This window comes from Carcharhinus amblyrhynchos, chromosome 18 (genome assembly GCF_965287045.1).
Source record: "Carcharhinus amblyrhynchos chromosome 18, sCarAmb.v2.hapA, whole genome shotgun sequence".
Lineage (NCBI taxonomy): Eukaryota > Metazoa > Chordata > Chondrichthyes > Carcharhiniformes > Carcharhinidae > Carcharhinus > Carcharhinus amblyrhynchos.
In genome coordinates this window covers 35,863,791-35,876,240 of record NC_137341.1, presented here as the reverse complement: position 1 = coordinate 35,876,240, position 12,450 = coordinate 35,863,791, and the positions used below count along the sequence as shown (strand labels likewise).

At 41.7% G+C, this 12,450-nt stretch overlaps 1 protein-coding gene across 1 annotated transcript; it reads left to right on the top strand.

Annotated features, from left to right (window-relative positions):
* The first annotated feature begins 7,527 nt into the window (after positions 1 to 7,527).
* Positions 7,528 to 11,546, top strand: LOC145354685 (parvalbumin beta-like). Its single transcript, XM_080206126.1, has 5 exons — positions 7,528 to 7,595; positions 8,149 to 8,216; positions 8,693 to 8,819; positions 10,285 to 10,394; positions 11,363 to 11,546. The coding sequence occupies exons 2-5, from the start codon at positions 8,156 to 8,158 to the stop codon at positions 11,386 to 11,388; spliced, it is 324 nt and encodes a 107-aa protein (XP_080062252.1). The 5' UTR covers positions 7,528 to 7,595; positions 8,149 to 8,155; the 3' UTR covers positions 11,389 to 11,546.
* The last annotated feature ends 904 nt before the right edge of the window (positions 11,547 to 12,450 follow it).

Here is a 12,450-nt window from a genome sequence, read left to right as displayed (position 1 = left end):
GAGGAGACCACTGATGGCATCCTGATTTCCATTCATACTGTGGGAACATCTCAGGATGGATCTATTGGAACTCAGAGGGAAATCTTTTTTGATAGTGGCTGACCACTATTCAAGGTGGATTAAATCCATCCAAATATCCACATGATCAAACGCCTGAGGCTATCATTGCATCACTGAAATAAATTTTTACCAGACGTTGGATTCCAGACCTCATCGTTTCAGCCAATGGCCCAGAGTTTGTCAATTAATACTTCGGAGACTTTAGTGAATCTTATGCGTTTGTCTGCATGACTAGGTCAACAAGATATCTGCATGCTAATGGTCATGCTGTAAGGGGAACACGGTCAGTAGAGGCTTTATTTAAAAAAAGGAACAATTACATTATCCTGACATTGCAAAGTTATCATTCTACAATTCAGATTATTGATCTGAATATGTAACTGAGATAATTCACATGGGGTAGCACAGTGGCACAGTGATTAGCACTACTGTCTCACAGCACCAGGGACCCAGGTTCAATTCCCAGCTTGGGTCACTGTCTGTGCGGAGTCTGCACTTTCTCTTGTGTCTGTGTGGGCTTCCTCCAGGTGCTCCAGTTTCCTCCCACAGTCAGAAAGACATGCTGGTTAGGTATATTGGCCATGCTAAATTCTCCCTCAGAGTAACTGAACAGGTGCCAGACTGTGACAATTAGGGGATTTTCACAATAACTTAATTGCAGTGTTAATGTAACCCTACTTGTGACACTAAAAAAAAACTTCAAGACTTTAAATGTTCTCCCTGTGTCCGCAAGGGTTTCCTCTGGGTTCTCTAATTTCCTCCCATATTTCATACTCCAAAGATGCGCAGGTTAGGTGGATTGGCCATGGTAAATTGCTCCTTAGTATCAGAAGAACTTGCAGGGTAAATACATGGGGTTATGGGATAATGCCTGGATAAGATTGTTATCAGTGCAGGCTCAGTGGGCCAATTGGCCTCCTTCTGCACAGTAGGGATTCCATGATTCCATGATCATCCTGGAGAAGTGGGGTAAGATCACATGACTATCCTGATCAGATTCCCTCTTGCAGCCTCATGGCAAGCCTCATTCTAGATGAAGTTATTTTTTGTTGTGACAGCTTTGAATGTAGTTGATGCTAAAACCTACCTCAGAAGACTTCAACAGTAGTCATTACATTAGGTGTGCTATGGACAAAATGCAGGAGAATGGGATTCGAATGAATTGGTTCTTGATGGCCAGTGCAGATGTAATTGGCCGAAGGATCTCTCTGTGCTGTAAAGTTCTACGACTACATGAAAAAAGATTGAGAATAGCATTGTTGCAGCGACACACTCCTGATTGGCACTTGTTCTGACAGAGAAGGGTTGAACCATTGCATAGAACTGTTGTTTACATATTGTCATGTAGGAGAAAAATGTCCTTTAAGAACCTACCTGGGCCTCCATATCGCTGCAGCATCTTCCAAAAGTGGTTCAATTCATCAAGTTGAAGGCTTTTGTGAAATCATTTCAGCCCTGGGAAAAGCCTCTAACTATCCACTCAATCAACATCTCTCAACATCTTATACACATCTATCAGGTCACTCCTCATCCTTCATCTCTCCAAGGAGAAAAGGCCGAGCACCCTCAACCTATCCTCATAAGGTATGCTCCCCAATCCAGGCAATATCCTTGTACATCTCTTCTGTACCCTTTCTATGGCTTCCACATCCTTCCTGTAATGAGGCGACCAGAACTGAGCACTGTATTCCAAATGGGGTCTGACCAGGGTCCTATATTAGCTGCAACATTATCTCTCAACTGCTAAGCTCAATTCCTCGATCGGTTGGTTGGTTGGTAGCCCACTCTCCTCAGCCCTGACCTGGAGGTCGCCAGCTGCTCACCCAATGGCCGTTGGCCAAGAAATCCTCCTCAGTCCTCACTGAAAGCCTGTCACTTCAGGCTGCCAGGTCCAAATGTCAGAAATTTGGCTGTTGCTTTAGACCAAACAGTCAGAAGATCCTGATCCAAACTGCTCTCCAGTCACCACCACCTCTCAGCATCTGGGTCAGTGTTTTCCCGCTCTTAAGGGGACTCCATCAATCAGAGCCTGATGTTGTTCTACATTGACTGCTGATAGGCACACCAGCAAATTCAGAGCTACCAGACTCTGATTGGTGCTCTCACAGCCACCTCTCAGTATGGACCCCTCCCATTTGCTGGGCCCCCGCGCTGTATGTTGCATTGTTATTCCACCTCTGGAAAGATGAGTCTGTGGAATTTTCAATCCCAGAGCACTGTGGATTCTCAGTTGATGAATGTATTTGAGACCGGAATCGATAGTTTTTTTACCAATGTGGAAATCAAAGGATATAGGGACAGGATGGGGAAGTGAAGTTAGTGCAAAAGGTCAGCCATGATCTTACTGAACAATGGAGAAGGTTCTGACAACGGAAGCAGCCCTAGGACTGACATTGGAAATGTCCAACAAACTAACAGTTCAGAGAGTCCCGTTAAGAAGAGACATATCAAAAACTATTTTGTGAAACAGTGAGCATTGCTTAGAAGCAAGAATAAGGTTATTAAATGTAACTCCCAGGCAGTATTAAAAAATTAGTGCAACAAATATTACTTGACTGTAGAATGTATATCTTAACTTACTTAGTTACATAAATGGCAAATGGCACAGCACTTTGCTCACTCTTTATGATGCTAAGCATTGACCCAAGTTCTGTAGCACAAATAAAGAAAGGCTTTGCCTCTGGAAATTCATCTTTATCTCAGTAAACTCAGAGGAACTGCAGTGCCACTGAATCGCTGTCTATCAGCACATGATAGTAGTAATTCTTGGCAACACTGCACTATTTGAACATGCTACAAATCAGCAGCTCAGCCTCATCATCCAGCTTTGACATTGCCAACATCCTCTGTAGTGTCCCTGCCAATGATGACCGCAGCTGCCTCTTTGTAGACAGGAAGGCTTCTATTTTGCCGGGCATCACCAGCATTTCTCATTCCCTCTCCCTGTTAGGATAACAGCAGTGTGGATTGATTGTGAATTTATTATGCAGTTCCAGGATCAGTGTGCTCCACAGTTTCTCTCTTATCAAACCTGTTTCAATGCCACATTCATCAACTCACAGGCTGAGCTAATACACTGTTAATCACAAAGTCAGTTTCATACCGACAGCCAATGACTGTTACATTTATGTCACCCACACTTCCTGCCAGGAACATTTATTTTGAGACATTAAATCCAAAGATGTGCGTGTTAAGTTAATTGGCCTTGCTAAATTGACCCTTACTGTTGGGGGGATTAGCAGGGTAAACATATGGGAGTAGGGCCTGGATGGGATTGCTGTCAGTGCAGGCTCAATGGGCTGAATGGCCTCATTCTGCACTGTAGGGATTCTATGAAATTGAGGTTGTAAAAGATTACATGGCACTTTTCAAAGCAAAGCAAGGAAGTTCTTCCTGGTGACCTGATTCATATTTATCTCTTGATCAATTATCTCTTGTCATTGACTTGTTGGTGTTTGTGCAACATTGCTGTGCATAGTTTGGTGGATGGAATCATTTCATCCAAAAGTCCACTGCGTTGAGAAGTCACACATGGGATTTGCACCCATGTTCTCCTCGATTCAGGAATGATTAGTGCTACCAACTGAGCCAGAGCTGAGACTAACAAGCCCAACCCTCTCCTGATGTGGTCTCATTTTCTACAACATTAAGGTGGAGCTCTTATTAAGGAATGAAGGGCAATGGGGTCAACTTTCCACTTCACCACGTGGACAGAGTGAATCAAGGTAGCAACAACAGTTGGACAATAGGTGAAGTACAGATCTTCCCCAACAATAAGCTGTTTTTGGCCAAAGGATAATTTTGCTCAAGTTATCAAAAGAAATAGTTGCATTTATATAGAAGAAACTGAGTACAATAGTTCTAGGGCTGAGGAAATAAAGCTACGGGGGCAACATGGTGGCACTGCTGTCTCACATCTTTGGACTGTGGGAGGAAACAGGAGCACTTGACTTCAGTATCTCTGATACTGCAGCAATCCCTCAGTACTGCACTGGAGCGTCACTCTAGGCTTGGTGATTAAGCCTGTGGGCTTGAATTTGCAATCTTTTGAGTCAGAGATGAGAGCGATTCCCCACAGGCCAGGACTGACAATTGGTCACAAAACCCTCGAGGATGTGTAAACTGAAATCACTAAGATTGTGACAAGGGTTGCTAATCTGGAGGTAGACACAGAGTTCTACCATTAGTCAAGGTCTCAAACCAGATTGCAATGAAAGGAAACTAAATTAATTTGATGACTTTTACCCTAGCTAATCCCCTGACACTAAAGGGCAAGTTAGCATGGCCAATCCACCTAGCCCCCACATCTTTGAATTGTGGGAGGAAACCAGAGCACCCAGAGGAAACCTATGCAGAGATGGGAAGAATATGCAAACTCCACACAGTCAATGACCCAAGCCAGGAATATGCAAAAGGGTGATCAATGTATGAGACAAATTGGCCCTGTCGGTTGTTAAAGAGAGATTATACAGGCTTTCAAAAGGAAAGTAGATATATTCCTGTTATCTCAAGGGATCAATTTAATCTAGTACATTACGGGAGGATGTACATCAGATGGGTGAGTTAAATGAATCAAAGGGCTTTTGCTCAAATTACCAAAAGAAATAGTTGCATTTATATAGAAGAAACTGAGTACAATAGTGCCAGGGCTGAGGAAATAAAGCTACAGTTACAGAGGCAGCACGGTGGCACTGCTGTCTCATAGCTCCAGAGACCTGAGTTCAATTCCAACCTTGAGTGACTGTCTATGTGGAATTTACACATTCTCCCTGTGTCTGTGTGGGTTTCCACCGTGCTCCCGTTTCCTCCCACAGTCCAAAGATGTGTATGTTAGGTGAATTGGCAGGGTAAATCCACAGGGTTACTGGGATAGGGTGGGGGTGGGCCTGGGTAAGATGTTCTGTTGGAGAATCAGTGTGGATTCAGTGGGCTGAATGGCCTCCTTCCACTGTAGGGATTCTATGATTCTACATGGAGAGACTAGAGAGACTGGGTTGTTCCCCTAGCAGAAAAGATTAAGAGGAGATCTGATGGGGTGATGGGTATGGATTCAGTAATAGCCCTCGAAAGGGAATTGGATAAATACTTGAAGGAGAAAGAGGGTGCGAGTATACGGGAAAAGAACAGGGGAGTAGGCTAACTGGATTTCCCTCTGAAAGAGCTGGCACAGATTCGGTAGATCACTTCCATGCTGTATTATCTTATGATAAAAGTTTTCATGACTTCAGTATCTCTGATACTGCAGCAGTCCCTCAGTACTGCACTGGAGCATCACTCTAGGCTTGGTGATTAAGCCTGCGAAGTGGGCTTGAACCTGCGATCTTTTGAGTCAGAGATGAGAGCGATTCCTCGCAGGCCAGGACTGACAATAGTAATATTATTGCCTACCATGTTAAGAGAAGGAAAACAATGCAAAAAGATGCTGAACACTGATCAGTGTCTAGATCAAGTTAACAGCAAACAGCATTGCTGTATGATTTGCCAACAATCACTCCAAGGTTATTAGTGGTTGCTATCAGTAACAAGGGTACATACATTCTCAAATTTATCTTTATACTCCTGTTGATCAAACAATGCACAAGAGACATTTTGCAAGTAACAAGATACTGTGGCAGTTATTCTGTTTAACCATATGTAGGAATCTGCTTCCTACCAAATAAACATTAAATTAAATTAGTGAAAGCAATAGAGTTAAGTTGCACAGGATATAGGCATAGGTCATGCAGTCCCTTGATGCACCATCCAATTAGATAATCTAATATATATATATTAATCTCTATATTAAACCCGTCCACATAATTTTAATGTTGTAATACCTTTGCTTAACAGTCCTGTCCTATAGGAGGTCTTGTGATGCAATGGGTAGCATCCTGCTTCTGAGTTAGAAGTTACAGGTTCAAGACCGGCTCCAGGACTTGATGGCCAAAGATAGTGCGTCCATGTTGCAGCCAAACAGATATCAACTTATAAATCCTTCTAACATATAGTGATCGCAGGTGGTAAGGGTGGAAGAGATTCTTAGTCAACCATGCGATGGAAAGAAATTAGAGCCTCCACCATCACTATTCACAGCTCCAGACTAACTCATAGCTCCATGCTAAAATGTGCATGTAAAGCTGAGTATTGTCACAACAGTTCAGGCTTCTTGATGAGGGCCAGTTGACTGGATGGTGAGTGGTAATCAGATTGGTGCCAACAGCATGGGTTTCGATCCCCATTCTGGTGGGGTGGATCCAGAACCTGCTTCTTTGCCCTACCCATGGTGCATGCTATGACATTCTAGTGTGGGCCTGCATCGGCAGAGAATTTGAGCAGATGCCCCAACAACCTGTGTATCAACCTTTTCTTTAAATTTTTAACTGACCTAGTCACATTAATTTAACTCAAGAGAATACAGGGCTAGTCTATATGACCCGCTGTCTTTATAATTTGACTTTACAACACTCCTGTGAAGTACCACAAGTTGTTTTATTACTCAAAGGTATTATATGGGCAGCATGGTGGCACAATGGTTAGCACTGCTGCCTCACAGCACCAGGGACCTGAGTTCAACACCTGGCTTGGGTCACTGCCTGTATGGAGTTTGCACATTCTCCCCGTGTCTGCATAGGTTTCCTTCAAGTGCTTCAGTTTCCTCCCTCAGTCCAAAAGATGTGCTGGTCAGGTGCATTGGCCATGCCAAATTCTCCCTCAGTGTACCTGAACAGATGCCAGAGTGTGGTGACTAGGGGATTTTCACAGTAACTTCATTGCAGTGTTAATATAAGCTCACCTGTGATTAGTAAATAAACTTTAAAACTTAAACAAAACATGCAGGGACACAGGGAAAAGACAAGGGGGCTAGGCCTAATTTAGTAGCTCTTCCAAAAGATACCATATGGCAAATGGTCTCTTTCTGTGCTCTATCACTCAATGATTCAAGTTGAATTGAACCCACGGCCGTGCAGCAATAGAATGCTGACTAATCCAACTCAATTACCGTCCAATCCCATTTACAAAACAGGTGTTGGAGGAAGGGACATGTTCCATCACACACAGAGACGACGGGCCGAATGGTATCCATCTGAGCCTTAAATCTTTGAGTTCCTTTAACATACAGTTGAATGGTGGAGCAAGTTTGCATTTCAGGGAAATTCCAATTGCTTACCCCAAATAAGCGCTCGGCTTGTGTTTAGTGTTCTGTATCACTTGAGTTTATTGTCTTTTATTTACCCTTTTAGAATCAGATATATATTTAACAGCTCCGAGCAGCCAGTTACAGAGAATCGCTGAAGCTATGAAGTTATTGATCATTATTAAATATAAATTCTGTTCAGATAAAAATAGGTTGAAGAAAGTGATTAGCTGGTAAGTTCATTTGACACTGATCCCTTCTTCGTGTTCAAGGAGCCGTGATGACGCTGAAATTTGAATTCTGCAAACGCCTGGCAAATTGAAGTGTATATAAAGCGCGGCTCAGATCAGAGTTGTGCGCTGCCCTTGCTCTCTTCACCTCCTGATTCGCCTTTGGAAAGGGTAGAAGACCCACAGAACAGGTGAGTTGTACCAGCCTCCTCTCAATCTTCCTTCAGGTCTTTTCAAGGTGGACTCAACGCATCCAACCAATCAACCAACCATCAATAAGAAGAAAAAGAACTAAACCCGGCTTGGGTCTTCGGAACTTCTTCAACAGACCTTCTCGATGCCTTGGACCGCCAGAGCTAATTTAACTATGGACACTTGGGGGTGGCGATATCTTGCAACTTGGTGCATACCATTGGGACTTTAAAAGTTGACCACCCTTCGTCCAGAGACAGTCGGTGCTGAGGGAAGCTTCTTTGACATCATTTCTCCATTCACAGGACATCTTGCTCGCTGGTCCCAAGAAAAGTGGTCGCCCCAAAGAAGTCTTCACTGACCAAAAAAAGTGCGCAGCAAGAGGAGGAGATAACGATGCTGTTACATCTCATTCATTATGTATAAAAAATAACGGGACACTTGATAAGGAGATGTAGAGAGGAGTCTTATTATTAAGTAAAGAAAATGTTATTGTGGAATGCACAAGAGGCTGCCGTTGAGTGACTGACCCTTTTCATTGTTATTTTCCAGTATCACAATGTCTATGAGCTCAGTACTCAGCCCCGGTGACATCGACAAAGCCCTGGCTGAAAGTGCCGGTGAAGTATCTCATTTTCTTCTTACACTGTAGCTTGGCTGACACCATTAGATTGTTCCAAATTTTCATTGAGTCAGGCGCGTTCTTTTTGAGTTGAAGCGGCTTAACGATATTAGGGCAAGGAAATGTCATAGGCTGGGCTCCTCATTCTGCAACTGCAACCTCCACTCCTCTCCCATGAACAAATAGTTACTTCAACCTTTAGACAACTGTAGATGAAAATAGTCCAAAATCTAAGCAAGTTCTAGGGGATATTCAAATACCAAAAGATTCATTATTCATCTCCTACTTGATTGTGTGAGGCTAGCGGTTAAAGGGGTAGATGGATCCCATTCAATATTTCCTAGAGGGAAGGATTTTTTTTAAGGGAGATTCTGGGGTTCATTGCTAGAAGTGGTTCTTTGGCCGTATCTTTCTATTGCAACTTTTCTCTGCATTTCTCCCCCCCTACCCCGACTTCCCCTTTCCCAATATCAGGTTCATTCAATCACAAGACATTCTTCGTAACCAGCGGCCTGAGCAAGAAAACAGATGCCGAACTTGCCAAAGTTTTCGACATCCTTGACCAGGATCGGAGTGGGTTCATTGAAGTAGAGGAACTGAAGTAGGAACAGACGTATATTTTGCTGTACTGTGTCTATTGATAGATTGTATGTTAAATATTGACTGCTGACCTAATGCATATAAATATACACTATGGAAGGTCTTAACTCTGCTCCCAGGACATTGAAAAGTATTGGAACAGAAAGCAGACGGTTGACACCCTTTTCTGAACATTTATGGCTTCATCCTAATTATGATGAACAACACCACCCCCCCCGCCGCAACTCCCGCCGCCATTCCTAGCCCGTCTTCACTCTTCAGTATCCATTTATTTTTGAAAGACAAGTTCCCTCATCCGATTGTCTTTTTTTCCTCTATTATTTTCTAACGTTAAGGCGAATTGTTAATAGAAAGCGAATAAATCAACAAAGGGGGACGTCCAGCCCCCATCAGCTCGTTCTGCCATTCACTGAGGACACACGGCCAACCTGTGACCTATCTCCTTTGCCCATTCCCCTTACTACCTTTTGTTTGACAACAATCTATCAATATTAAATTTAAACTTAAGCTTATTGAATTAACATCAATTGCTGTTTGCAGAAGAGAGTTCCAAATTTTTACCACCCCTTTTTGTACTGGAGTGCTTCAGTCTTGAAATGTATAGCACTAATTTGTCGAATATGCACAACTAGTGAACACAAGTTTTTTTCTCTCTCAATCCTATTCTTTCTATGTAATACCTCAATCAAACCAGAGAAAAGTATCCTCAGTTTATCCAATCTCTAAACTTGCGGAAATGTTTAGCTTTCATTCATTACCAATTATCTGTTGCAGGGTAATGGGAGACTGCAGCAAGTTGTTCTGCTGGCTGCAGCCAAATGCTCTGTGCTGAAACAATTACCCAGTATGCTTAAACTCATACAGAGGCCCAATGAGATCGATAAAGTTGATACAAAGTGAGCTGCAATACGGACTATCTGAGAACTTTTAAACTTAGAAGAATACATTCTTTAAAAATTGGTTCACACTTTTGATCATTCAGAAACTAATTGCTGTTAAGAACATGCTGAGGTCAATTGTAAATATATATTCTGCTGCTGGGCATAGACCCCTGTTGATTGGATATGATTGGTAGTCTTTTGTTGGTACTATTTTAAACAGTGTATGACAAAATGATTGCTTGATTGAAACACCTTAATTTCTCCACATAACCAGCAGATTACAGTGGCATTGCTCACATTGAGGGTGTGTTATTAATAACGTATGATAGGAAAAGTATTACAATTGCAAGAAGTGTGCACATTACAAAGGATATTGATTGGATTCTAAGTGAATAGATGTATGAATATTTAGAACACCAATTTTGTTTGCCATCCTGATGAAGGCCTATTTAACATCACATTGCAACGGTAAGATATTTGTATAGTTATAGCACTTTCATCTTAGGGTAGACCCAATGGATTACTTTAATGTGTAGTCACTGTTGCAATGTAGATGATTTACATAGTTGCTTTTCTTGCTTTTAGACTCTTCCTGCAGAACTTTTCTGCCAGTGCAAGGGAACTGAACGAATCTGAGACCAATGCTTTCCTTGCTGCCGGAGACAGTGATCATGATGGCAAGATTGGAGTTGACGGTGTGTTAAGCACTTTTACAAAACTATCTTTTCTACAGACTCTTAATAATGAGCGAAGATACTGCTGAGTGATCTATAACAGTGTATAAATTCCTTTCTACTTTATTTTAGCTTTTGCGAATGTATTTTGTTTTCACTTTTGTAACTTGCCTGTCCTAAAAAGGCTGACTTTTTTTGTTCTATATTTCTTTGGCTGTCAACCAGATATTTGAGTATTAATAACAGAAGAACATAAGAAATAGGAACAGCAGTGTACCATTCATCTGCTCCACCATTCAATACAATCATGGCCAATCTTCTACCTCGACTTTCCTGCTCATTCCCTATATATTCCTGGATGCCCTGAGAAATCAAAAATCTCAGACTTGAAAATACTCAGTAATGGGGCATCTACAATCCTATGTAATATATAGTCAAAAAGATTCATAGCCCCCTGTGCAAAAACATGTATCCTTATCTCAGTCCTAAATGATTAACCCTTTATCCTAAGGTTGTGTCCCTGTTAACTAAATTCTCCAGCCAGGAAAAATGACCTCTCCTTCAGGATCTTACATTCTTCAATGTTGATGGTTTGACTTAGAATGTAGAAAAAGATTGATTTTACCCTTATGCACTTGACGGTAAAGATCATTAAATAGTGATTGAACGCAGGAACTTGGCTGATTGTGTATCTGCTTCCTAGCCTGTGAGTTGAGAGGAGGGGGGCCATGAGTCAAATTATAATGCTACCGATGGATCTTCCCATCCTTAGTTGAGCTAAGGTATAATTCATCACTGACCAGGGATCAAATCTGGGTGGACCTAACACTGTACAATCAGAGGACTTGAGTAACTAATGAAAAAGCTATGCTTCAGAACCAGCTGATGATCTGGGAGAAACTGATATTTTGTACTTGTAAAGTTCATTTGAAAACATCACTTTAATATTCAAACGCATTCATTCTGAAATTCTTTGTTTTATGTTCCAGAGTTCAAGTGCATGGTCAAAGCATAAAGGAGCTGAAATAGAAGACCACTCTGTCAATGCTGAGCCGTTTGGACATCTTTACTATCATCACACATAGCAAGCACGTTTTTATTTATACATTTTGATACAGTTGAATGACATGAATAAATGTCTAAATGTCGTTTCCTTTGTTGGAACTTTTTAACTGAGCATTTTCTGTGCAGTCTAATTGATATTTATTGTTCGACATATTAATTGTGGAAAGAGCCTCAAAATGCCAAATTCACAAATTAATAAAGATCGCTATTGAAAGTCATTTCTTTGATTGATTTGCTTGTGTCCTTTAGATGGGTTAGAATACTGGTTCACTCTTTACCATTGATTTGGTAAGATAGGCAAGCATCATTCCAATTTTAAATAGCCTCAAATGACTGAAAGATTAAGCATATGCCCCCAGTGGTTTTAATTGAAGAGAAGTTGAAATAAAGTAATTTTTTAATCACCATGGTTACTGAAACAAACAAAAGACAGAAATATTATTTTCTACAAGGTAGACAAGCATAGGCCCCAGCATGGTGTATATAAACTGTCTTTCTCTTTCCTGATTTATTGCACATTCCAAAGACTGCACTATGATCGTACCTTCATTACACGTTGCAATCAAAAAGGGGTGAATGGTTAGGGTTTCCAAAAATGACGGTGGGTAAATGTATGAGTATGACTGTGAAATTTCAGCGCACCCTACCTATAGCTTTTGGGTCCTATTGTCAGACATATTCCCAAGTTAAGTTAGAGACTGGCATGTAGCTTGGAGATAGTGACACTGAATCTGATCAACCAATGCTTCACCATATTTGCTAAGGCTTTCGTCCCTCCGTTATGTCTTAGTGCATTCTGAACATCTTAGTTCTTCCTCTCTACATTTGCCAGGCATAGTATACGAAGGTTCGATGCCTGATTGGCAATGTTCCCAGGATTCACCTCTGGCTCACATTAACCATTGAAAGAGGCTCAGGGATTTACTGACCTCCCAGACCTTTGTCAGCTCTGCTCATGAAATGCATAGTACAGAGTTTCAATTAGTCGAGAGCTTCAATTTGTCCACACCTT

Bases quoted from the DNA above. Each gene is read 5' to 3' on its own strand.
- LOC145354685 (XM_080206126.1), top strand. From the start codon at position 8,156: ATGTCTATGAGCTCAGTACTCAGCCCCGGTGACATCGACAAAGCCCTG. The intron at 8,217-8,692 runs GTGAAGTATCTC...TCCCAATATCAG, and splicing joins AGCCCTGGCTGAAAGTGCCG to GTTCATTCAATCACAAGACA. The intron at 8,820-10,284 runs GTAGGAACAGAC...TCTTGCTTTTAG, and splicing joins ATTGAAGTAGAGGAACTGAA to ACTCTTCCTGCAGAACTTTT.